Source organism: Lacerta agilis, chromosome 1, assembly GCF_009819535.1.
Source record: "Lacerta agilis isolate rLacAgi1 chromosome 1, rLacAgi1.pri, whole genome shotgun sequence".
Classification (NCBI taxonomy): domain Eukaryota; kingdom Metazoa; phylum Chordata; class Lepidosauria; order Squamata; family Lacertidae; genus Lacerta; species Lacerta agilis.
In genome coordinates, this window is record NC_046312.1 from 86,026,810 (window position 1) to 86,053,947 (window position 27,138).

The following is a 27,138-nucleotide window of genomic DNA, read 5'->3' on the forward strand; positions in this document are numbered from 1 at the left end:
ATCTGTGTAAGACACCATGAGTCCTGGACTGGGGAAAAGGCAGGGTAATAGTAGCAGTAGTAGTAGTCTTTAAGATGCAAGAAGACTCTTTGTTTATGCTGCAACAAGCTGACATTCTCCCCAGGTATCTATAAATCCAGATAAAAAGTCACATGTCTGTGGCTGCTGGGAATCCCAGAAACTGGCATAGATTTTAATTTCAAACAGTACTGATTAAATTGCACCACTGCAGTTCATAAGTACGTATGAACAACTGAATGGACTGAAATCTCGCAACAACTTTAGGATCCTCCATTTTGGAGGCTGCATTAGGTCTGCCTGTTTGTGGCCTTGATTACTTTCCGGACATGATACTTTTGTCATTTGCTATGTACAAAATGGTGAAGCATGTGCCCAGGTGAATTTTCCAGCATCTAGTTCATTTGTGGTTTCCTCCTTTTTCTCTTGCTTTCTTGTTGGGCAACAGCTATACAGCCTGGTTATTGCAGTTATTTTCAGGACTTGACATGAGTCCTATTCTTGTATAGTATGAACTTTTATTTGCCCAACTGGAAAAAGGTGTATTTAACAAAATCCTGCTCCTGAGGCTATGAGTGCAGTTGAAAAATAAATGTGTATCAATGTGCAATGAAGCACTAATATTCTGTGAGCAAATCAATTGCCTGAATCAAATCAAAGAGATTTTGCTGTATAGAACCAAAACACCACCAGATGGTGCTATTTTTTGCAATAGTCTGTCTATATTGACTTTCATATCTATTCCCGCAGGGTGGTGGATGAGACGGTGGGGGGGGGGGAATGCTTACTTTGAAATAAAAGCTTGAAAACTTGGCTGAAATGGTCCAGAAAGTTCCATTTAGAAAGTCCTGAGAAACTACAGGTAGATTTATTGACTGGTTGAAGAAATCTACCAAAATTTTCTCAAATGACTGCTTCCTGCTATAGGGGGTGATGGAAGGGGAGGGGGGTACAGTGACTTGGATCTGTTATCAAGATTGTTCATTGCTTGCCAGTAATAAACAGGACATCTCAAGTACTCCTTGAGATTAAAAATAAAAATAAATACCTGTCTGATTCCCATCTATCAAAACACTTAGAAAACTCAAGGCTGGTGGAAGTCGGTCATAATGAAGTGATTCTTGGTTTTGTAGGAACAGACAACACTCATTTCGATGTTGAAGAAGTAAGCTTTGATATCTATACCCATCCAACACTGTTCAGATGTTTCAGGAGTGTGTTGACTTGGTTTTCTTCTCACACATACTGAACTGGTCCCACCCGTAAAATAATTTGAAGCCGTGTAGGTTATATATCACAAAGGCAATACTGAATGCTACAATGTACAGCTGCAACAGTGAACACATGCCAATAAATGAAAAAAGAGGGCTGTGTGTGTGTGGGTGTTCACACACACCATCCACCAGGCTGTTCAAATCCACCAGGCTGTCCAAATCATACACAAAGAAACATTTTTCAAAGAAGCAGATACTTCCAGATTGGAAACAGAGTAACGTGGGATGGAAGCCACATTGGATTACGTTTCACACATTCAGGATTCTTACTCTGAACTGGTTCACTGTGGATGAAAGATAGAGTGTTATGAAAAATGTTTCTGTCACAAAAGTGAATTGCAGTGCAGACAACTGTGCTAATGTCAATGCAAATATATTTGATGAAATGAATAGTATGTGCTTTACTTCTTCTTCTTCTTCTTCTTCTTCTTCTTCTTCTTCTTCTTCTTCTTCTTCTTCTTCTTCTTCTTCTTCTTCTTCTTCTTCATTGGATTTATATATCACCCTATACCCGGAGGTCTCCGGGTGGTTCACAGAACAAAATCAAAATATAAAAGCACAAAATATATAATTAAAATGAAAACAAAACCCAATTGCCCCCCCCAAAAAAACACATTATAAAAGGGCATAGGATATAAATCAGGTCAACCGAAGGCCTGGTTAAAAAGGAATGTTTTGTTTTGTTTTTTTGCCTGGTGCCTAAAGGTGTATAATGAAGGTGCCAGGCAAACTTCCCTGGGGAGAGCATTCCACAGACAGGGAGACACTGCAGAGAAGTGACCTGATGTCACACTGGTATCTGGAGATTAAGTGCTTTGAAGCCAAGATTTAATATACTGTGTGTAGGGCTTTCCATGAGTCCTGTGTAGGACTTTAAACTGCCCAAGGCTTGGGCCTTACCACTCATCAGCCAAAACCTACTTTCCCTTGCCAATGCAAAACTGGGAATGCACACTGAGGCATTGGCAGCCACATCTCTACCTTCTCAAACCTGACATGATATGATGTACTCTGTAGAAAATTGCCATACTTAAGTTTGTGTTGCACCTACAGTACATGCTAGTGTAAATAACAATCTGTAGACTGGTAAGCTTTTCAGGTCAGATCAATGTATTTGTACAGCCTTGCAGAGCTGACATCTCTTGAGGTCAAGCAAAACAAAATACCTTTCCATGACCATTGTAGCCTATGTAAACAATATTCTTGCAGAGCCCATTTTATATTTTTTCAAAGTTTAGATAATAGAATTACAGTGGCAAATATGGGAAAGTTGGGAAAGGATTTACCAATTCATCCTTGTCAGCACTAAAGGATTTTCTCCTTTTAGCATGCAAGGAATGTTAAATTATCTGTAGCTGTGATCACCGCCTGGAGGAGGCTAATTAACTTTTGGCAGAATCTAGAGTCTGATGATGATGATCTTATGCAGCCTCATTCCTTGATTGTCTTTTGCTATCTTAATCTTATAAGTCTCTTACAGGTAGGTAGCTTTGGTTAGGCCCTGAAGTTAAGCTCCCTTATGGCAACAGTTTGTTTGTCAGAGAACTCTTCTCTAAGAACTTCGTTATCAGTTTTTCACTTGATTTTGAAAATGCCATAAGATTAGCTCACATTGTGGCATGCTTTTCTGACCAGGCTGCCAGTTGCCAACCTGGAGACAATGCTAGCAGCTATATGTATATAAGAGTTGGCTAGGATGCAAAAAGGAAATACAGCCCTGTCCTGCCACTTCAGTGATCTCTTTGCCCATTCATTCTTCCCGGCTTGCCTTTGCACTTTAGGAAGCTCTAAAGGGCCAATTCATAAGTTTGCTTTGCTAGGTAGCTAATGTTTTCCTAACAATGTGTAGTCATTTCTGGAAGCAGATAGTCTCCTCAATAGTGTCAGGCTGTTAAAGCATGAAAACTCTAAGCTAGTAAGCCAAAGACAAACACCAGAAATCACCTAGGTTTTGCCTTATCAGTGTGTCACTATAATTGACCCCATACAATAATTATCTCAGGAATGCAGCTGGCTAGGCAGCCCTGGAAGATAAAAGACCATTTATGCATCCCAAACTCATCCCAGAAACTTCCTGGGAGCAGTTATGCCATTGGTTGGGCATATCTGCAACCCCCTCTTGCTGGAATTGGCCATGAATCAATGGTGTGAATTAGCAACAGTGCTGATTCCAGGTTCTGATTTCTGATCTCCTCCTGATTTCCTTCTGTGCCCCCTCTTGCCCTTTCCCCTCAAAGGAGGGAGATGAAGCTTCTTGGCTCAGCAGCAGACCAGATGGGAATGAGGGTGTGAGTTTTATTGTGAAGAAGAGGAGCTGCCAGACAGCACAGAAGTGTCTCCAAGGGCTTCTGCTTTTCCTCTCTCTCACCTCATCCCAATTCTTTTTGTTCCTGCCTTCACACTCCGTAACATGCATGCCTATGCCCTGCACACACAAGGAATTACTGCTGCTGACACCAATCCAGTTAAACACTGGTGTGGTCAGAGGGTGGGCTGCAGTACTGAGACCCACCGGGGGTCCCCAGTCTAGAATTCTGGAAACAGTATGCTTGTCCAGATGAACTTTCAAAATGCTGAAATTTTGGTGATCCAAACGTTTCATTATTGCTTTTATATCTACTCTGTGTACATGTTTTAAAAAGCCAACAGCAGCAGCAGTTGATGGTATTCTATAACCTGTGGGCAGCTTGAGATATTTAGCCTCAAAGTTTGTGGAGCACTCAAGACCAGAAATAGTCATGCAGTTGTTGATATCGGTCTTAAATATATGTATAATCAGGCGGCAATGAATGATTGAAAAATAAAGAAAAAATTACTGCTGCATGTAATCGTTATAGTCATTGGTTGCCATCGCTTGCTGTATATTGCATAAAAACTGAAGTAAATCTGAGATGAATTAATTTATCCCAATTTACCAAAATGCTGAACACTGAGAAGATGCAAAGAAAGCGATAAAATGTTTGGTGCACCAGTATTTGAAACGGACCTGAAATATGGCAGTGTGCTAAGGATTGCATGCCTCTCTTGCTGGAATGAATCTTAACACTGTTGTCTCTCTCCCTTAGTTACTCTGAATAGCACCAATCACCTACCTGTTCAGCAGAGAGGTGAGGACAGCTACATTTGCAAGTCATTGATTGGTGCTATTCCGCTGTAACTAAGGCTGTGAACACATTATCCTTCACTCTGGCTCCAGGGCAGTTTAAAGCAGAGTACTGTATACATGTCGGTAGCCACAATCTATATGCATCCTGTAGTTTCTGGAGGACTACAACTTCTATCAGATTTAAAAACATCAGCTGTGGTTAAGATGAGATGTGTGCCTTTGAGGCAGCAGTTGTGTATGCTCAGATGGCAATTTTACTGAATAGGAGTTTGGTGTGGGGAAACAAATCAGGTATTGCACATTGGGTTAAGACAACCTCAGCCTCTTTCTTGTCTGCAAAGCAATGTAAAAAAGTGCGGGGGGGAGGGGATGGGGGACGGACAACATCACTGCATTTTAAGGTGTTCATATAGGTTGCCCTTTTATACCTGCAAAACCTGCCTGGGGCATTGTACATGCAACAGCCATTTCCACAAGCACTTCTCCATTTAGTGAGGAATATGCAGGCACAGATCTCTTTCTGGGTGCATATAGACCCTAGCTTGCTCAGGGCAAGTCTAGAAATTCTCAGCGACTGTCCTGCGAACAACCAGGTAATCGAGAAAAATGGGATTGATGGATGCTGCTGTCCATTCCTAATCTAATCTTTTAAAAAGTTGTCTTTGTTCCTGCCCTTCTAGAACGATTTGTCACTATTTGCCACCGAGATAGATGAATCACCATTCTTCTTTTGCTAGTCAGATTCTATTCCATTAGTTTAAGAACATAAGAATAGCCCTGACGGATCAGGCCAGTGGCCCATCTAGTCCAGCATCCTGTTTGCACCTTGGCCAACCAAATGCCCATAGGAAACCCACTAGAAGGACTTGGCTGCAACATTGCTCTCCCCCTCCTGTGGTTTCCAGCAATGGGTATAGTCATCCTGGCCAGTAGCTATTGATATAGGCTTCTCCTCAAAATCCTCCTTTAAAGCTGTACAAGTTGGTGGTCTTCACTGCCTTTTGTGGGAGTGAATTTCACAGTTCAGTTATATGCTGTGCACACCCTCGAACTAGTTATTGGGCAACAATTCCCACAGGTCTACCTTTTGTTCATTGGAACCTCTGCCCTCTGTTATTTTAATTTTGCTATTGGATATTTAAAATGAGGGGCGTGGGTCCAGCATACCACACCCCAGCGGATCAATATTATCTCCTGCAAATTCGAAACAAAAACAAGAATTGGGACAGTCAATCAATAAAAATAAATTGGTATGAGCTGGTAATCACTGCTGGCAGAGCATTTTTCTGCTGTGTAGATTATGAATAGTCTAGGAAGTTAGGCCTGATGATTCCGCATTGGGTTAAGAGCTTATCTCCTGATAGGTGTGGAATTTCAGCATTCCAGCCAGAGCTTGAAGAGGACACTCCCATCAGTTAATGAGTGGGGACCAGATATAAAGTGTGAGGGAGGCTGTGTTTGAATGAGGCAGGCAGCCTGCAGTCCTAACCCAGTTTACATGGAAGTAAGCACCAATCAATTCAACAGGACTTACTTCTGAATAGGCATGGTGCTAGGGTTGCACTGTAAGCAACTGTGAGCTAACCTACAATTTAATTTGGGGGAGGGAATGCTATTCATTTCCCCTTGAAAGGCTATCTTTAATATTTTATTTTTGGGGGGTTTCATTTCAGGACTGCACCAGAACCAAAAAGGCTTGAAATAGAAACATCTGGACTCTACTTTCTCATCTCCAATGATTAAAATTTCTCTCCACCAAAATTTATCAACCAAAGGCTCAGTTTTTAATGTATTTATCCAACGCATAGCACACACACAAACAAAACCATTAGAATGGATATAACATGTAAAAAGTTGCACATTGTCACATGACTAATAAAAATTACGAAATGGCTATATTTACGTAATAGTTTTGCTTATTAATTGAGCATTGGGGCTGATCCTATTAGGCAAATGGAAGTGGTAGCCTTGGGCAGATGATTTTGGGTGACAAATTGTTTGTTACTTCATTTATTAGGATTGTGTTTTTACTTCTAGGGAGAGCGAGCAATGGGATTACCTGCCTCAGGTGCCAAAATAACTTGGTCAGTCTTGGGTATAATGCCTCTGACTTGGGCAGGGGTTGAGAGCATTTGCTGTCCCACCTCAGGCAGCAGAATGTTTTGAGCTGGCCCTGTTGGGCATATAAAACAAACAATCCAAACTGATTATAATATTCAAGCACCTTAATCCAGTCAGGGGTATATCTGGAGTTGGATGAGGAACCTCACTCACAAACAGATGCTGGATACGGGGACATACCCTTTATCACGTACACAGCCCAACAAGGCAATGATAAGAATCCACCAACAGCATACGAATCAATATGTAATTCCCTTTTTGACAAAGCTGCCTGGGCTAATTGGTACAAATACTGATTTATTTATTTATTTTGACAGGGCTATGTGTCCATGACTGTGGCAGGTCTGTGTCTATAAAGTTGTATTGGAGCCCAAATCTCTATTTGACCAATCTATCAATTAAACCATTAATAATACAATGAGTGTGATTTTTGTACATTAGGTGATCTCCCCCCCCCCGAAAATTGTGTGTGTGTGTGTGTGTGTGTGTGTAATCACAAAAGGATGGTGGAGTGGTGGTCAATTTCTAACACCAATTCAAGTTGTTAATATTAGTGTAAGGCAGTGTTTTTCAACCTTTTTTGGGCAAAGGCACACTTGTTTCATGAAAAAAATCACGAGGCACACCACCATTAGAAAATGTTAAAAAATGTAACTCTATGCCTATATTGACTATATATAAAGTAATTCTCTTGAATAGGAATCAAATAAACACAAAGAAAGTATTTTATAATTACTTTATTATGAAATAGTAAGTAAACAGAAATATGAAAAATTATAAAATACTTTATTCAGTGCGCAACCAGGGCCTGTTTGGCTGAACACAAAGCTGATATTCTGGCTGGAATTTTTCCCACGGCACACCAGGCAACATCTCGCGGCACACTAGTGTGCCGCGGAACAGTGGTTGAAAAACACTGGTGTAAGGTAAAGGTAAAGGGACCCCTGACCATCAGGTCCAGTCGTGCCCGACTCTGGGGTTGCGGTGCTCATCTTGCTCTATAGGCCAAGGGAGCCAGCGTTTGTCTGCAGACAGCTTCCGGGTCATGTGGCCAGCATGACTAAGCCACTTCTGGAGAACCAGAGCAGCGCACGGAAACGCCGTTTGCCTTCCCGCCAGAGCAGTACCTATTTATCTACTTGCACTTTGATGTGCTTTTGAACTGCTAGGTGGGCAGGAGCTGGGACTAAGCAACGGGAGCTCACCCAGTTGCGGGGATTCGAACCGCCGACCTTCTGATCAGCAAGTCCTAGGTTCTGTGGTTACAAAGTCCTAAATGGCTCAAGACCCAAGTACTTGAAATTCTTCTTCTTTTTTCACGATCACTCGTAGCCGAGTAAGATTGTCTTCCATAAACACTGTTTTAACAATGAGTCCGTAAGTGACTGTGGAGGCCAATTCTGGATCCACATGTCCTTCCACAGTGGGGACATTGGTTTCCGAGCGGGAGTTGATCACCAACCTGGATTTTTAATTCAGTGGGGGAGACTCAGCTTCTGGTGTCTTTAGTAAATGCAGACTATAGGGGTACCATAGAGCAGGCCCTTCTTGGTGGTAGTGTTCATTAGGTTAGTTTCATTCAGGCAGCAGATAAAGGTTCATTTATTCATTTTTTTAAAAATATTTTATTTGCTGAATATAAGAACAACATATAATCAAATACAAGCAATCAAATACATTGTTCCCCTACCCCCCCAAAAAAAACAGCCCCAACTATGTCCAGGTAATTATTCATGCAGGTCTTCAGAACACAGGGGGAAGGAGTTTGCCTATTTTATCACTGACTGTTTTATTGCATTTTCATGTGTATTTGTGATTTTTGAACCATGATCATAATGACGTTTGTGCGTTGGATTTATCTGGTTGACCACTGTGAGAACAGGATACTGGGTCATATCGGTCTGAATCCAGCAGCTTGGAAGTTATGTGGCCTACATCTCAGATGTGTGAGAGATGCCTGTGGTTATTCAGGAATGAATGGAAGTTATTTTATACGTTACCAGAGGTTCTCTGCTCAGTGACCCTGGCGCCAAACACAGATGCCAATTCTTGACAAATAAACCTTAAGTAAAAAAAGGTGCCCAGTTCTCTCTGTCATCTCTTCTAAACCATGGTTGTCATTCCCACTATGTTAGGATTTTAATATCCTTAGAGCAAAGAGCCATTTGTCCTTTCCCTACCTTGCAGGCAAAGTATTGTGTACAGTACTTTGATTGCATCACCACCATCCAACATTCATGTATTATTATTAAGATTATATCCAGATTCCTTTTAAGAAGTCTGCCAAGCGGCAGGTGCATTTAATTTCAACCAGAGAAATGCACATTGCTCTAGGGGAAGAGGAGAATAATAAAAACGCAGGATATTTATTTGATAAAGTTCAAAGATGATGAGGGCCACTGCGATTTCATCGGAAAACTGCAGCACCCAGAGGAATCAAAGACTTGACATTCATCGTGCGTTTCTATCCGTTTGAACACAACAAAAATTAAAAAGTTGCCAGAAAAGGTGGTCAGATGCACAGCTGAAACCATGTGACTTAACCCTCATCCTTGCAGAAAAGCAAATGGGGAAATAATCATTGTACATCTATTTATTTTTCAAATCACGATGCCCATAGGCTTCTCCTCCATGCTTAGCCTAAGTTTATTGGCTCCTTAGCTTAAGTTCATTGCTTCTTCGCTTGCTCTCGCTAGGCTCCCGTCCTCGTCCTGCTCCCGAGCAGGGCGCGCTGTCCCTTTAAGAGGCCGCCGCGCCTGGGCTGCACTGTCTCTTTAAAAGGCTGTATCCTGCGGGTTCCCGGCTCTTGAAGAGGGCTATGGCCATTGTTTCGCTCCTGCTCTTTCCCCTCTTCCTCCGGGTCTGATCAATTTAACCACCACCACCGCACAGCTTTAAGACATCTGCATATATTTTAAAAAGGACAGCAAGATGGCTGAGATGGGCAAGGGAGTCACCGCAGGGAAAATCGCCAGCAACATGCAGAAGAAGCTCACCCGGGCCCAGGAGAAGGTATGGGGAGAGCGCGGGGCGGAAAAGGCAAGGGGCTGGGCCAGCGGGTCGGGCGTCGCGTCTGCGGTTCCCCGGGGCGCTGATGGGGCTTCATGGGTGGGGGGAGAGGGAAAAGGGTCGCCAATACAAGGAGCAGGGTGGGCGGGTGAGCCTTGGCGAGAGTGGCGCAATGCAATTCAGTGGGGCGCCCTTCTCTCCCCTGCTCTCCTGGAAGTGCCGTCCCTGCGGAGGATCCCTGGTGCGCCTTGACAGCTCGGCCACCTCTCCTCTTTGCCCGTTACCCCCGCGCTACTTTTTCGGGGTGCCCACGCTGCGAGACCGCCCGGGGTGGGCTTGGGAAGGAGAGGAGCGCTCGGAGCAGGGCAATGCAGTCTTCGCTCCTGGCTTGTAGGCTGCTTCGGAAGTGGAAGTCCGCCTGCCTTCAACACGAGGGCTTCAAATCACAGCCTCAGAAGCGCAACATGGGGCCTGGGATAGCAGACACCTCCTACGAGCCGAGGACCCTTCTGCCCCTCCTAAAATATTTGAGTGGGCTGCCCCCCGCGTTGATGGCCACTGCCATTTAAATGGTGTGCGTGTGCCGTGTCTTGTAAACGATTATGTGGGGCGCTGCTTACCTCCCCCCCCCGAATATTTTATTCAAGTTGGCACCCGTGGCCTGGGTCGTGGGAAGAGGGGTGGAAAGAGAGAGATCGGGAAAGGGTGTAGGATGGTGGCTCGGCTTATTTTGGAGACTCCTGCCCAGTTGGTGAAGCCGAGGGGAAGATTATTAGGGGCAAAGGCATTATGGCGTATGGAATGGAAGCGAAACTAGACCTCTCCATGGGATGATGTCCCTCTGTTCTCTCCCAACCCTGTAATCTCTCCTATATTGGCGTGTTTGTAAGGTATCCCTCAGCCTTCGCCTCTGCGCTGCCTCGATCCGCTTCCCTTCCGGCGCTGCAAGCGGGATAGGTCTGCTGGAGGGCGAAAGCGACGCGCGATGTGCGTGCGGACACACCGCGGCTATTTTTAGCGGCGAAGGTCAGCGAAGGAAAGCGCGAGAAAACCCACCGCCACTACCGGGGGTTTGGCCCGAAGCCCGGACGCGATGGCGAGGTCTAGGGATGGGACTCTGGGCGGACGGATCGACTGGCCCTCGATAGGGAAGGGCGCGCTTTGCGGTTGCCCCCTGGCGGGGGTCCACGGCGCCCACTTTACTCCTGCAATAAGATGCATTTGTGTTTGTTGGGGGGGGAGGGGGAGGGAGGCTTCGCGTCCCAAAGACCGGACAGGGTTAAAACCCACCTCGAATACGGAAAGGAAGGGGGGGGGGTCCGGGTAGTTGGAAATCCGCTCTGCAACGTCAGAGGAGATGTGGGCGAGATTCCTCCCTTTACGCACGCGTGAGATGTCCGCCTCCCTCCCCAGTCACCCCGTTTTCCCCAGGTTAAGATGCTTCAATTGCAGCTCCTTCACCTGCAAAGGGCAAGGACAGCAGTGGGCCGTTTCCTCTTCTGCCTGCCTAACAGAACACGGAGAGCTCAGCCCGGATTCTCCAGCCCCCCCCCCTCTCTGTCGTTGGAGATCTCCCTGCTGTCCCCGTGGGCAGCTCTCGCAGTCTCTCAATCTCCCCCCGCCTCTTGAGCGCATGCGGGGGAAGAGCAAGGCAGACGGGCGCTGTGGCTGGCCTTGGATCTGGCTGGCTCTTCTTTTCTCCTAATCCACTCCTGTCTCTCTATTCTCTCTCTCTCTCTCCCCCCCCCCTTTGCTGTGGCCACTTTTCCCGATTGACAGGCGCGTATAGGTCAGGCTGCTGCGAGAGCGGGTTTGTGTCAAAAGCGGCTTTCTGGAGTGGCTCGGCGGGAGATTAGGGCTGCCTGCCTGCAGTTCCAGCCGAGAGAGACACACAGAGTCAGGTGCCATCAGAGGCGGCTAGGATTGGGGGGGGGGAGAGATGAAAGCCGCTGCCTTTGCCCGCCCCCCTCGCTCTGGTCGTGTGGAAGAGACCGCAGGCGTGCTGCATAACGGCGTGGAGAGGCGGAGGAAGTGCTGCTGCGCGCCACGCTTCTTCACCGGATTACTCGCTGGGTTTGGAGACACAAATTGGCTTGCGCTTGCCTTCTTGCTCAGGGTCTGACTGGCCTGCTGCCAGACTTGCCTTCCCCACAGCAACAGCAACCTCCGAAGCTCATTATTGTTATTGCTTTTCTGTGGGGTTGCTGCTTCACACCTTGTGGGCTTATTCCAACATAGTACTGTATCATAGAACTGTAGAGCTGGAAGGGACCCTGAGGGTCATCTGTTCCGACCTCCAGCAATGCAGGAATCTTTTGCCCAGCGACCCTGAGATTAAGAGTTTCAGGCTCTACCGACTGAGCTATCCGAGCAAGCCCATGGAAAGCATAATTCCAAAAGTGATCCCTTGTACCTGCAGGATGGCATTTTTTTCACCATAGTAGCCTCATTCCACACACTTTAGGATTAAGTCGCTGGAGGATGAAGTAAGCATCTAGAACAATTTCTCTTACTATTGCGCTCTCTGCCTGACCACTGGGACAATGTTTCTCTCTCTTTGCCCCCAGCATTTTGTTGCTTGCCAACCAGCTTGGTCTGCTTTGGGCTGAGCTCTCCGTGTTCTGTTAGGCAGGCAGAAGAGGAAACGGCCCACTGCTGTCCTGTGCCTTCCCCATCACATCAAGCACCAGTTACCTTTTCAGTACCCGACTGTGCAGGGATTCTCCCATGTGCCCCTGGGGGTGGTCCAGTGTTGAAAGCGTCCTCATTCTTAGAGGAACTCTAGGTTAGGGTGGTTAAAGGAGCCAGTCCTGGCAGGAAGGCAGGAGGGAAGCTTTCTAGGGCTAGGACGGGGGCAACAAGCAGAAGCCGATTGCTTGCTGAGTTCCCACTCCAAGGTTCCACCTCTCTCTTCCAGCCACTGACTCTGGCCTGATACTACTGGGACCAGGACTTAGTTTTCTAGAAGAGGACCAGAGGGGAAGGAAGCACATATTCAAAACCTAGAGAGGCAACCTCCATCAGCTGGTGCTTGACTTTTGACCCTTGTGGTTGCAAGACCTCCAGCAATCTTGTCACCTTCCTTTGGAGGTGTCTTGCACACCTGCCCCTCTGCAAAGGGGGCTGGGCCCAATGTGCGAGAATCCAGGCGTAGGAGGAGAGGTTCTATTTCAGCCTCTCCTAGCTGATGATGGTTGGGGTAAAGTTTCTAAATGAGGTAGGTCTATTTACAGCAGAGCCCTTTTGCCTGTGTGGCAAGTTGCTATGCAGCGCAAAGTGTCACCTTACGCTCAGAAAGGAAGACATGGCTGCTGCGCTGCTCCAGAGCAGTTTGGAGCAAATAGTTCTTGATTTGCCATGGAGCAATTTTATCTGGATCAAGCAAGGGAATAGCATCCTGTCTTATTTCACTTGTCCCCCTTCTCCCGTTCAAATACGCAATTCCCTTTCCTTTTTAGGGGACAGTTATCACCACAGTTTAAGTCCATAGCCTGCATAGGCTGAAAAAGAGCTTTTCTAAAATCTTTATTCAAGCAGACAAACTGGCTGTTATTATTGGTTTTTTTATTGTTCTGGATTTTATAGTAGTAACACATTACATAGTGTCACACTTAAGTGAATTCTTTCTGTGAGTGGCTTATTTCAAGGGTAACATAATTTACAGTTTAACACACAAAATGTAACTTTGTTGTTGTTAGAATCACAACTCTTGACTTGAAATGGAGAATATGTAGCATTTTCTGTTACAGTATCATACCAAAGCCAAAATATCTTTAAAAAATTCAAATCACCAGGAGTTTCTCTTTCTTAACAAAATTACTAGTATTAGACGCAAATTGGAAAGAGAAGCTATCTTTTTTATTTACTTTAAAAAAATAATATTTGGTTAGGGAGAAGGAACTTCACCCTGTGCTTTGGAGCAAGGCTGGATTCTCCATATATCCCAAATGATACCCCATATTTTAGAAGTATGTATCCTGTGGTCTCAATTAGCCTGCCACAAATAAAGAAATCGTATATGCATCCTGTTAGCCTTTCAAAACCAATATTAGTATGACTGAAGGGGATGGATTCAAAAAAAGAAAACTTTACCAGGAAAATGACATGGTGATGGAAACAGAGGCATACCTACCTAAACTCCCTTGCAACCTTGGCAAAGGAGCTGTATTGCACCTCATTATCAGTGCCCCTCTGTGTCAGCTGACTGGGGAGGAGCCTCCACAGGGCTTCTGCAACAGCCCATGCCAGTCACCGGATTCATCTGCCCAGAGGAGACTGAGTGCCTCGCCTGGCCACCCAGAGCAGCAGAGAAATGGCCCAGGGAGTGTGTGGATGGGCTGGTGGGCTTTTAGCCACTCTGAGGCAGAGTGAAGAAGCATGATTTTTGTGCCCCCCTGGGCCTGCCCCCTTGGTGGGTACCAACTTGACCAACCCCTGGGTGGAAAAGATGGGAGGAGTTGGCACTGCTTCATCTTGTAGCTAGAACACAAAGAAGGAGCAACTTGCCCTGCCTTGCAACTTGTCTTCTTCCTATTGACTAAACAGCTGCTTCACTGGAATCTGTGGCTGATACAGTCAGGTGGCCATGTGACAAACCCGGCAATAGTTTTCCTAAGGTTGACGTTAGCAGAGAGCAAATCCTCCCAGTGAAGTGCCAGGTATGGGAATCCATAGTGCTGTTTATGGTTGAAAAGCAGTTTGTGCTTAATTCGTCTTTTAAAAAATCAATCTTAACTTGCTCTACCTACTTATTCAGTGGTGAGGATGCAAGGACATGCACATACTACTGAATGAACATGACACTTACCAGGTAACTGCAGTACCGAGTTGGGGGTAGAGATCCCTGGAAGCTGTGAACTCTGGTACTGAAAACAGGATTTTGGGATTCAACCTTTGTATATTGTGGCAACAGAGTGGATGCCCTGTATGGACTTTTCCAATCAAAGTCATGGGCTTATTTCTGATATACTCTCTCTCTCTCTCTCTCTCTCTCTCTCTCTCTCTCTCTCTCTCTCTCTTTCATGGCTAGAGATATGAAACAAATAACTTTGTTGTGTGTTTTGGGAATAACACAATAAAGCCTCTGGGTGCAGGCTCAGGGTAACTGTGAGTAAAGATTTCTGACAGGTGGTAGGGTGGTGGGTGGGTTTCCCCCCCCATTATTAAAGTGATCTGTGTAACATATGTTAGATGTCTCTGCTATATTTATCCTGTAGACAGGTGTCCACTATCAGTAATTCACAGATGGTTAGTCAAGAACCTTGTGGGAACCCAAGGCTGCCTGCAATGGATGCCTGCATTTTGCAGGCAATGTTACACAAGGGAAATGTGAATTATGGGAAATGCAATCATCAAAAAAGTATGCATGGCGCAAAATGCAAATATTCTGCTGTTGGTTTCAGTAGACATTGTGCTTCCTGGAAAGCTACTCTGGAGGGCTGAAGGGACCATCAGAATAGTGCTGGAAGTGGTGCTGAGGGAGGATAAATTTGTGAAAATCACTTCTCCCCTTCCTACAATGGGCTCCTCTCTTGGATCTCAGTCCACTCCCTGAAAGGAAATGCTGGATCCCACCCCATGGGTACCATTGATCTCCTTGACAAAAGCAGGCTTGAAATCTTTGTCAATTTAGTTGCAGAGCAATCTTGCAGATATTGTTACACACCAAGATGATTACACTGAGCCAGATCATTAGGATCTTTCCTGGGTTTGAACCTGCACTGAGGGCCTTCTGGCGGTTCCCTCACTGCAAGAATTGAGGTTACAGGAAACCAGGCAGAGGGCCTTCTCAGTAGTGGTGCCCTCCCTGTGGAACACCTTCCCATGAAATGTCAAAGAAATAAACAACTATCGGACTTTTAGAAGACATCTGAAGGCAGCCCTGTTTAGGGAAGCTTTTAATACTGGATGAAACATTGTATTTTTAGTATGGAAACCCAGCCAGTTGGGCGGGGTATAAATAAATAAATTGTTGTTGTTGTTGTTGTTGTTGTTGTTGTTGTTGTTAATACAACAACAACAACAACAACAATTACCCAAGCCACATGTGCAAGGGGGACTGGAATTTCCTTGAATTTAGCAGGAGCCCAGGCAGAGGAGGTTTTGGGAGACCCACAGAGGCCTGATCCAGCAGCTCCAGTACACCCGGAGCTTCTGGTAAGCTGGGGGAGGGGGACCACCCATGCCTACCCCTCCCACTGGGATGCCTCCAGTTACCCCTGAGTGGATTGCCTGGCTAGGACAGGCTTTGGGCCTCCCCACTTGCCACAACTGATCTGTGCCTCAGTGCCACAGAGCTCTTTCTCCCCTGCCCACCGACTAAACATGTGACATGTTTAGAAAACTTGCTCATTGCCATTGTTCACCCAGTAATCTGAAAATCCGCAGATCTTTAGGTCTTTAAAACTGTTTAGCACTTCCCAGTGAACTTCCAGATTCACTATGACTGCTCTGTGATTCATTCCACAAACGTTACAAATAATGAGACAGTGAGTTTAATGCGTGTTTGTTCAGGTTGACTATTTGTAAATCCCTGGCCTGCTTTTCTTGTTTTAATACTCTAGAATGCCAGCGTATTACATTGCGTCCTTCTTGTAATGGCTCTAGAATGCTAGAGTATTACGTTCCAGATGTAATGCTCTAGAATGCTACTGCGTCAGTCTTTGAGTGCATAATGTCGTAATTTCCGCCCAAAGGCCTGATAATAGTGCCATGCAGGCCTGGCCCACGTTATTTTGATACCTGGGATAGAACATCCCACAAGTGCCTCTCCTCCTCCCAGACAGTAAAAATAGAATAATAATAAATGGCATTTTGCTTTCCTTTCGGGACACCCAAAATCAGCTGCCTGAGGCGGTGGCTTCACTCTGTCTAATAGTAGTGTTGGCTCTGCTGATGTGTCCTCATCAGCTGCTTTTCTGTTGCTGTTTCTCCCATGGCTTCTTACCAGCGCAAGTGACAGCTGCAGAGTTCTGACTTGTGAGCAGGATCTTGTGCACTGGTCTTTCTTCACAGACAACCGCGCAATTGTTGAAAGAGGACATGGCGTCAGGGGCAGGGCTCAAAAGCATAGGCTTGCTGCGCACGTTGCCACTGAAATCAAAACAACATGTTGGTGTGTGGCTCACGTAAAATTGTATAAAATAGTCATTAAAAAGTAGACTTTGAAAAAGGAAGACAAAATAAAAAGGCCAAAATATACATGAAATTGACAGATTTTTAAATCAGCTTGCAAGCAAGTCATGCCCAGATTGTGCCTGTTCAGAACTGTTCCTTGTGGAAGGAGTTCGGTGAGAGTGACTAGATCTGCACCTTTCTCCATAAATCCAAATAAAACTTGCTAAATCAGTTTTGTGTAAACCCCACTCCAAATCCTGAGCCCATAAGAGGAAATCTTAGAGAGGAAGTAGTGAAAATTTTGAAGCAGAGGAAGAGTAGGGGGAAGGGGGTTCCATACCCCAGCTGCTGCAGAAAAATAGAGGCTCAGAACATCCCCTCTCCCTGCCACGAATAAAAGTTCAGAAGCCACTGCAGGTGAGAGGTGCTTCTGTGTGGTACTCTCATGCCACTAGAGAGCATCCCTGTCTGTAGTGGAGAAAGTGCACATATATTGCTCCCTGGAGCATGGAAGGAATTGTGAAGGGAGGGAGACTGGATCTGGCCCAATTTCATTGAAGAAAGGCTCATGAGGGGCATCCTCTGTCCTGGGTTCCCACTACTATTATTCATTTCATTTATGTATGGAAATGCATATGTACATTCAATGTTTTCATAATCATACAGATTGCAGAATTCAGCTTTTCTAAAATAATATAGCATGCATATAGCCCTGCTTAGGTAAAGATCGTGGTACCAGCACAGATCATTTATAAACAAAACTGCATTACCTGGTTGGCACTAGAAGTAATACTTGGACACTTTGGCTCTTTTTATTTGATTTTTTTTTTTACCAAACATTTTATGGGGTTTTCAATCATGCTGCTTAACTTACAAAGGAAAATGGATAGCAATAGATAATATGGAATGATCTGGCTCAAAGTTGTAAAAAGGATTCATTCACTTCAGTAGGCAAGATGAGCAGGTATGTCGGCCTTTCCACTGAAGTCAGTAGGCTGGGCCATGTTCAGTGTTTTGTCGTGGTTTCTTCCAGATCCAGAAGAGAGGAAGAAATCCTAGGTTTAGGCATCATTATGTGTTTTCAAGCTCTGAGTATGTTTGTTCATGCTAGTGTGGGCGGCTAGTCACAACCAGTATTCTGGAAGCAACAGCATCCCCTCTGCTTGCAGAAAGTAAAGCTTAATATTAAGTGAGGATCATGTGGACAAGTTCTGGTTGAGGGAATAAGACCAAGCTCAACAAGCTTGAGAGATCCCTTAGCTATCTCCTCTTTTATTTACAGGTAGGTAGCCATGTTGCTCTGCCATAGTCAAAACAAAATAAAATAAAAAATTCCTTCCAGTAGCACCTTAGAGACCAACTAAGTTTGTTCTTGGTATGAGCTGAAGAAGTGTGCATGCACATGAAAGCTCATCCCAAGAACAAACTTAGTTGGTCTCTAAGGTACTACTGGAAGGAATTTTTTATTTTCCTCTTTTATTTATGATTTCATTTTTCTTAAGTTAACAAAACAGATTTTTTTGTATTGTGTCCTTTGTACTTATAATGGATTACAAATTGGCAACTGTTTCACTAAGGCAATGAACCAGGAGTTGCCACAGACATGTGCTCTCCCCCCCCCCCCAATGTTTGTGCTTCTGACCTCACGGTGCTCATATTTGCCATATCTTCTGCAATTTCCCCTCTATTGTGGGGTGTCTTTGCAAACGATCTTGTGTCATATAATCTTGTGTCAGATCCATGAAACGTTTCTTTACTTAATAGAGTTCATTGTACAAACTTATAATGGAGGCGCCTGGATTTTAGATCTCATTTTATGATGAGGACTAGAAGCAGAAAAGTGTTACCTGCAACTGTCTGTGGGATTAACTTTTACACCATCAATGAGGTGCAAATTGCCAAATTAGGTAACAAATATTCCTAAAGAATGTAAACTCTGCCTTTGATTGAGACCTAGGGCTCCACCAAATGATCTGTTTATTCAGCATTCATCCTGATTTGCTTGCTTAAAGCTTACATAGTAGTTAGACTATATCCTGTTTTTATTGAGCAGTCTGATTTGTTTACAGGGCAAATATGTGAGGATGATCCTTCATCCGGATTTGCTTATGGGGAGGTAGTAGAAGTAGTAGTAGTAGTAGTAGTAGTAGTAGTAATAATAATAATAATAATAATAATAATAATACATTATTAATTTACATTCATCCACCCCCCCCCTTTTCAATTTATTTTCCCCATCACTTTCCAAATTGTTGTGCTAAGGTGACAGAGTGCTTAATGTTTAATGGCACAAACACAATGTTGTGCTATGTGCTTGAATTTCTCCTGCAAAAGTGTTACAGAGGAACCTTTTGTGGCCAACCTACTGATAAGAGATTTTGGAAGTAATGCCTGGATCATGCTTGTTGCTGTTCTAGCTACGGTAATTGTATTTTATACTTCTATTGTCTTAATGATTCTATATGTGAACTACTTTGTGTGTGTGTGCCACGAAAGCTGAAGATTAATGTCTGAGTCTGAATTATGTTTTAGTTTGTGTAGATTATGGGATATATATGTTTATATTTTATTACATATGGTTTGTTATCCTATTCTGCCATTGCTTTGCAATAAAGGATGGGTAACAAATATTCTAAATAAGTAGAAATCTTTGTGGACCATAATTTTTCCTAAGTCAAATATAAGTTTCAAAGGAGGTGTTGGAGGAAGACAACCAACTTTGGATATACTTTTTGTCACTCAGCATAATGCATTTTGAAAAGTTCAGAGATGTGTGAGGGCAGAGAAGAGGCCACTTATCTGCTACAAGATGCCCCTCTGCAATACAAAATCAAGAATCGAATTGTCAGCTTTGTTTTGTGATTTGTCATCCACATGAAGTAGGTATGCTAAAATATCCTGCACTTATGTCGGTGGAGCAGAGGAAACTTGAGGACTAGGGGCTGCTTATTGTGCATTTAACACAACGAAGGGAGAAGAAAACTTCTTAGCATGGCAAGAAATACTTAATCTTTGTTTTAATCTGCAGAAAGAGGAGCTTTGTTTAGGGAGCAGCCAATTCTTTTATGTGCCTGCTTTTATCTGTTTGGCTCACATTGCATTACACACAAAAGCCAGAAGCAGAGAGTTTGTAGGAAAAAATGAATTGGCGTGATCATAATGGGGGAACATTGGAAATATGTGAATTTTGTGTGTATATATGCCGGTGATTTCTTGACATACAGTTAGGGAGAGAAAGGAAAAAGTCCACTTTCAGGGCTAGATATATTTTGCCTGTGGGTTGAGTAGACTAGAGTAATGGCTGAGGTTGCAGAGCTGTCTCTCTGGCCACCACTTCCTACCCTCCAGCTGCAGACAAAATTGTTCTGAAGACCAGAGAACGCTAACATTGCTGTGAGGTGCTCTATCTGGGGCTGCTATGAGAAAGTGTTCAGGAACTTCAGTGGAAACAAGATGCTGTGGCCAAATTGCTGCCTGGAATGAGGTACAGGGAGAACAGAAACTCCTTGTGACAACAGGCTACCGGTCTGTTTCTGGGCACAATTCAAAGTGCTGGTTATGATCAACAAAGACCTGTATGTCTTGGGTCCAAGCTATCTGAAGGATCATTTCTTTCTATATGAGCCTGCCTCAGTTTTGATAGTTTAAGGGGATAACTTTCTCTCAGACCTGCCACCCTCACAGGCATGCTTGGTGAGGGCATTTGACAGGGCCTTCTTGGTGGCTGCTCCCAATTGTGGAACTTCCTTCCATGGCCTCCTTTCTGCTTTCCTTTTGCCAGCAAGCAAAACCTGTACTCTAATTGCATCTAACTTTATGAAGGACCAAGAGTCTTTTACCGGAAATCTGTCAAGAGTGGGCAGCATTCTTTCTTTGCTTTGGAAATATGCCATGCATATTGGCGGCAGTTGAATAGGAGTCTTTTTATTGAAGCTGTAGTAACCTACAGAAGGATGGGCAGGCTTCAGTTTTTATTAAAGTCCTGAGTGGTACAAAAGACTCACACTTATACTTAAAAATTCTGGGAGGAATTAAGCACTGCACTATTACAATTGTTCCATCAGTGCAAACATTTCTGCTTGCTAGACTGAACATTTTCACCCCCCCCATTGTTCTGGAGGTCCTCCTAACACAGAGGTCAGCAACCTTTTTCAGCCGTGGGCCGGTTCACTGTCCCTCAGACCATGGGGGGGGGCGGACTATATTTTGGAAAAAAAATAAAATGAAAGAATTCCCATGCCCCACAAATAATCCAGAGATGCATTTTAAATAAAAGCACACATTCTACTCATGTAAAAACATGCTGATTCCCGGAGTGTCTGTGGGCCGGATTGAGAAGGCGATTGGGCACCATCTGGCCCCTGGATTGCCTACCCCTGTCCTAACACCTCTAGCTAACTTGGAGGGGTGCAGAGAGGAGGGTAGAGAAGCCCCCATTGCTCAAGCAGGACTTGTGTTATGTTGGTTGGGCTGGTTCCCGCTAGTGATACTATTCAGTTGAATTTGCCTTCTGGACCCAGAAGTTGGTTTTGAGTACCAGAAGTGAACAGAGCTCTCCACTTAAAAACCACACTCTGGATTACTCCAAGGTTTCTGCATTTCACCACCACAACCACCACCATCACAGTCATTTTGTTAATGATTGGGGCTCAAAAATCCTTGCAAATCTACCCAGAGCTCTGCAAACCACCCAGAGATCTACCAGGAGATTCTGATTCTGCCCACTCCTGATCTAAATCAGTTCAACATCTTCTCGAGTGCCCTTGTTGCACATAAGTGAATCTCAGCCTCAAAACTATGCAGCTTAGCTTTGCCTGTGGCAACAATAATCTGATTGTGGTGTCTTGTCTCTGTTATCATGGAGAGATTCAAAAGAGGATAAGTAGTACGGTGGACAGAATATGTTGGTTTTGGAAAACATGGGCTCAGATAATTCTTGGCAACGTCTTCACGTAGTGGCTATGGGCAAATCACAATATCTATCTAAAATAGGAAGAACGATGACCAGGCTTGTAGGGATGGTGTGAAACCACATGCCTCACAGCTGATAAGCATGTTGCATGTAAACAGACTATATTCTAGATATGTTTCTAGTTACGACAGTGGTGTTAGTTTTGTGATTTCTTTTTCTTTTTAAAAGGCTTGTCTAAAAAGTGCCGGAAAGGCACTTTCAACATTTCAAAGCAGCATACTATTTCGATGCAACAATTAGGTTATTTAAGGTTACTAATATTAGCTTTTGATTTGTGAGCAACAGTTAAACACAGATGTTATCTGCAAATGTTTTAAGCCTCAAGGAAATAGCTGACTTATTAACCACGGTTAACACTTCTCAAGCATTTTTTCATCGCCCAAAGAGTTACTGTAGAATAGTGGCACTCCACAGTTCCTTTGCTTTAAATAATTGTTTATTATTTCTTAACATCACTGCCCAATGTATCATAATGGTATTAATTGTTCAGAATACTGCAGCTCTAGAATGCAGCAAAATGTTTATTCTGCCATGTCCTCCAGTAGTCCTTAGTGGGGCAGAGGACAAGCAGTGTTGCTTTTCTGATATGTTGTCGCCGGCATACTACTGTCCCATTTTTAAAGACGATGCCTTCAGTGTTGGTTATTAAATACGTTGTTGTTCAGTTTTAGCCCATTTACTTGATTCTTTAAAGTTTAATCCCTGATGGGTGCTTACATATATGATTGAGCGCTGGTGCACAACACACTGCGGTCTGCCATTGCACACCTTGCAACTGGTGAGTTTAATTTTGAATTGCTAAGCTGAAGATACTATAACAGCCTCGGTGCATTCAGATTTAGAGCTGGACAGGCCATTGAACAGAGCAATAGCAAATAATAAAACAATCATAGGGCTACTGGTGGGTGAGGAGAGGTCTCTAGGCCCTGGAATTCTGTGACAAGTACAAGAAACACAACTTGTAAATTATCCAGAAGCCTAATATTGTTTTGGCCTTTCCTCTGTTCTGCTTTGCTTTCCAAGCTAGACCCACTATTATTGGTGCAGAAGACTGTTGCCTTTCCTGCTGAATCAGAATAAGCTGTAAACAAAACAGTTCAGCATCCTGTTCTTACAGTGGCCAACTAGGTGCTGCTGGGAAATCAGGAGTCAGAACCTGTGTGTAACAGCACTCACCCTACTTTTGATTCTCAGCAACTGGTAGAGAATGTAGAATGTTGCCATCATGGCTAGTAGCCATTGATAGCCTTATCTTCCATGAATTTGTCCAGTCCTCTTTGAAAGCCATCCAACAAGATTCTATGGATTAACATGTGCCGAAGTATCTCCCATTTGCCTGTCCTGAACCTTCCAACGTTTAGCTTCATTGAATGGTCCTAGGTTAGTACTTTGAGAGGGAGAAAACTGTCCCTCTATCTACTTAATCATAAATAATTATATATACCTCTCTATATGTTCCCTGTTACTCACAATTTTCTAAAACAAAAGCCCCAAATGATGTAACCTTTCTTCTTAGAGGAATAAATCCAGCCCCTTGGTGATTTTTGGTTGCTCTTTGTTGTATGTATCTTTTCTAGCTCTACAGTACCCGTTTTGACATGAGGCGACCAGAACTGTACCCGGTATTTGAAGTGTGCTCAGATCATAGATTTGTACAATGGCATTGTGATATGGGAAGCTAATGATCCCTAACGTTGAATGGGCCTTTTTAAAAAACAGCTGTTGCATGCTGGGTCAGCATCTTCATTGAGCTATCCACTACTGCTCAAAGTCTTCTTCCTGGTCTCTGTTTCTACCATCTTCTGCCTCATCTTTTAGTTTAATGTTGCACTTGTTTCCACAGAACCCTAACCCTGTGCAGATAAACCAGCATTTTAAGATGACTGCTTTAGAGCGGAATGGAAGGAGAAGAGATAGTCAAGGGATGTGGAGCTTGTGCAGGCTGCACTATTTTTTGCTCACGGTGCCTCTTGCTAGGGTTACAGCCAGCTATAGATAGGGTTTAACTAAGCCATATTAAATGCCTACCCAAATACCGGAGACTTATGATGTTGTGAAGTTACAGGGCATGGAATGTGACATTGATGCAAGCTGAATTAAGTGATGCTATTCTGGCCCTATTAGTTGTGCAGTTAATATTCCAGTTTCCTGAATATCTGCAGAGCTTGCCTACAGCAGCATGAAGGCCTTCTAGTCTGAGCAGGATGTAGATCGGAATCGTTTCATCTTCTATTTGCTGTAGGATCTTAATAAAAAAGGGGATCATCAGACCGTTCCTAGCTCTGAACCTTTTGCGCTTCTAAGGCTTCATTCGACCAAGTGCAATTTAATTCTGAAGTCAATATATAACCATAGGATCAGGTTCTCAGGAGGATTATTTACTGGCTCTGTTGCTGTGCACTTAACAGCAGCCTGACACCAATAAAATGAACAAGAGCAGCTTTTCCTGTGAATGAAAATCATGGTAAGAAAAGCCTCATTAGATAAATTTGCACATTCAAGCTACTGTCAAATGCACACCAGCCAGGGCCCAATTAAAATCTTTAAAGGCCCTAGGCACATAAAAGATTTTGGTGCCCCCGTGTATATCTAAATCAAAATATAAACAATAATAAACAGGAAAATTAAAAAAAAAGTGAAACAAAACTTAACAGTAATATGGAAAAATATTGTTTTCATGTTCTTCCACTTTATTTATATTTGAAAAAAAATCCCCTACCTTTTATAAATTGCAAAGTCTCTGATCAAATCCTCAAAACTAATCTTACATAGTTTCTGTGGTGCCCCCTTTCCTTTGATGCACTAAGCATGTGCTTATTTTGCTTAATTGTTAACCCTGCCCTGACACCAGCAAACCCCCCCCCCCAAAAAAAAACAGGAAAAAGGTTGCTTCACTCTTCCTAGGACAATGAGTATGAGATAAGCCTTTTTTTGCTTTGGAAAAAAAGAAGATTGATGTGCCTAATATTTACTGTTTTTGGTTCTCATTGCAGTTTATAATGCTGAGCTTTGTTCTGGGACTGCACATCACATGGTCTCTTATTACTCTCTCATGCCCACACTGCAATGTTATAGAGGTACTACTTGGAAAAAGCTCACTGTCACTTTGAAAAAATGGAATTTAGAATTCACTTTCCCAAGGCATTTTACCTGTCAGCCCTCTGGGAGATTCATAGCAGAGTAATAGGTAGGTGGGTATTTTAATAGCTGTAAGGAAGAGCTAGTTCAGTAAGTATAACCTTTATCACCCATGCAGGACCAGCTGTGCTGGCCAAAATTCTTTCTTCGTTTTGTATAACTGATAAAAGAACAGGAGCTTGGTTTTCTTGTATAACCAAAGGCGTGCTGCCACCTGTTGCTGTTCTTCTCTGCCCCCCTCCTTTCTGAAAGCTTGCAAGGCCCTAGATCAGCTGTGCTGCTTGCTTCAGGAAGAAGGCAGGAAAGTACATGATGGCAGTTGCCTAGCAACCATTCCAGCTTTCCTCTGGAGGCTTTTAGGCCTGGTAACTGTCAATAATCTTGCACGCTGCTTCCCTCCAGCTTTCTCTCTTTGCTGAAACAAGGTTGCATCTAGGCATATATGAATCAGTCTGCAAGTTATGTCAGTCCTGGCGATTGAAGGATGGCCAGTTGTTTGAAAGGCAGAAAACTGTTTTTCAATTATAATCATTGTACTTTTACTTCAGGGATAGAGAGGTGCTTGTGGAATTTTCTGTCACCTGGTTTGCCAGTCAGTTGAAAGCATTTATTGGCCGCTGTTGATTATTATTATTATTATTATTATTATTATTATTATTATTATTATTATTCCCACCACCACCACTATCACTGTTCTCAGGGTCTTGAATTCTGCACTACATACCCAGATTATTGTGCTGTGCAATTATGGCACATGGAATACTACTAGCCCTCTTAAGATATCTAGAATAATAGTTAATTATGCCTCCATAGACCAGCTTTGAAGAGAAAACTCTATGTTGACTGATCACATACCTATTTTCCGCAAGTTATGTGTTACTTGCATAACATTTTCCATAATCAAGAGGGTAATATGTGGATCGGCTGCACCCTAGCTACATATTTGGGTTTGGGTAGTTAACCAGGGGTAATTGCCCACATTTGATAGTATGCTAATAATTTTCTTTTTCTTATGAGAATCTGTATTCATGCTTAGATAACCGATTTAAGAATTAGTGCAGTGGAAAGACTTTTCCCATGTCTTTCTCATGCTTTATTTTCTGGCAATAAATAAATACATCTACAGTTCAAAGGGTTAAGAAAAATATATATAACAACAACAAAACACCTCTACAAGCCACTATATAACATCATTCTGAAAATAAGCAGATATCTTAAATCATTCCCATCAATCTGGGTACATTCATTTGCCTTTAGGCCCCCACTGCTTTTGATTCATAGTTATTGCTCTCTTTCCTGAGTTTCCATCACTGTAGGCTGTTTAGCTGTTACGGATGCCTTGCGGTCTCAAAGTACTGTAACATGATAAGCATGTTTATCTTTATATTTTCTTCAGGTTGTCTTTTCAATTAATTCCATTTAGGCTGTTTTTTTTAAAGCCCCCCTTACTTTCAACATTCACTTCCAACATAGGGTTCTAATGCTTTCCTGTCCAAATGGGCCTTTTGCATGGTGTTGTCTTCCAATGGAATTGGGTATTTTACTGAAAAGCCAGCCTGTTGAAGGGGATAGGCAAAGCATGACTTGGTCTAGGAAGATAGGATTAAAATTCTTACTCTTACTTATCCCTACTGGGTGATCTTGGGTCACACTCCTTCTGATCTGCCTACAGGGGTTCAAGAAAATCACATGTATCCTGAAGATGTTGTTTGAATGCTGAAACGGCCTAGTGGGTTGTTGGCTGTATGAATGAATGAATGAATGAATGTTGGCTGTATGAATGAAAGAACTGAATTGTCAACGGTGGCCAGATAAATACACCTGGTAAGACCACCCCTGCCTCTGGACCTTGTTTAATTTAGCTATCTTAACTAATAACTGCTGACAGACATCTTCCATTAATTTGTCCACCTTTTAAAACAAAAGGCCTCCTAATGTAGTGATCAAAACTACATCTTGTGACAGTGAATTCCATAGGTTAATTATGTGCAAAGGGAATCTCATGCCACAGTTTAGCGGCCACAGTTGAGAATGCCTCTAGTGAAACTGTGACCCGGTTTGCACATCCATAGCATCCAATACATCCAGGCCATAAACCAGGACTTAAGTCTTCTGGAGTCATGTGACCTGGGAGAGATCAAAGCCCCCCAAAATGTGCTTTTTTGTGATAAATCGCAGCATTGAAAATGGCCCCAAACAACCAGGATGTCCTGGTTTTCCCGGGACAGTTGAGGGGTATGCACATAATGCGAAGACAAGCCCACCAACAGGTACAAAAAATGCGTATAAGCTAATGTTACCATTCCCCTCCTACTTTAAACTTTGGTTTGGTTCACACATCATGCCAATTACTTGGGAGGAGCAAAGTGGCCAGTTTCCTCTCT

The 27,138-nt window shown here is 43.5% G+C and overlaps 1 protein-coding gene across 25 annotated transcripts in view; it reads left to right on the forward strand.

Annotated features, from left to right (window-relative positions):
- Positions 1 to 9,284: 9,284 nt before the first annotated feature.
- BIN1 (bridging integrator 1) overlaps positions 9,285 to 27,138 on the forward strand; it is a 108,722-nt gene continuing 90,868 nt past the window's right edge. For 5 of the 25 annotated variants that reach the window (XM_033161681.1, XM_033161730.1, XM_033161711.1 and 2 more), the window contains exon 1: positions 9,287 to 9,531. In XM_033161681.1, coding sequence (XP_033017572.1) covers positions 9,451 to 9,531 — 81 coding nt within the window. In that variant the 5' untranslated portion in view covers positions 9,287 to 9,450. Of the gene's footprint in view, positions 9,532 to 27,138 lie in introns of all 25 variants that reach the window. The other 20 variants (XM_033161798.1, XM_033161752.1, XM_033161815.1 and 17 more) reach the window with 8 other exon arrangements.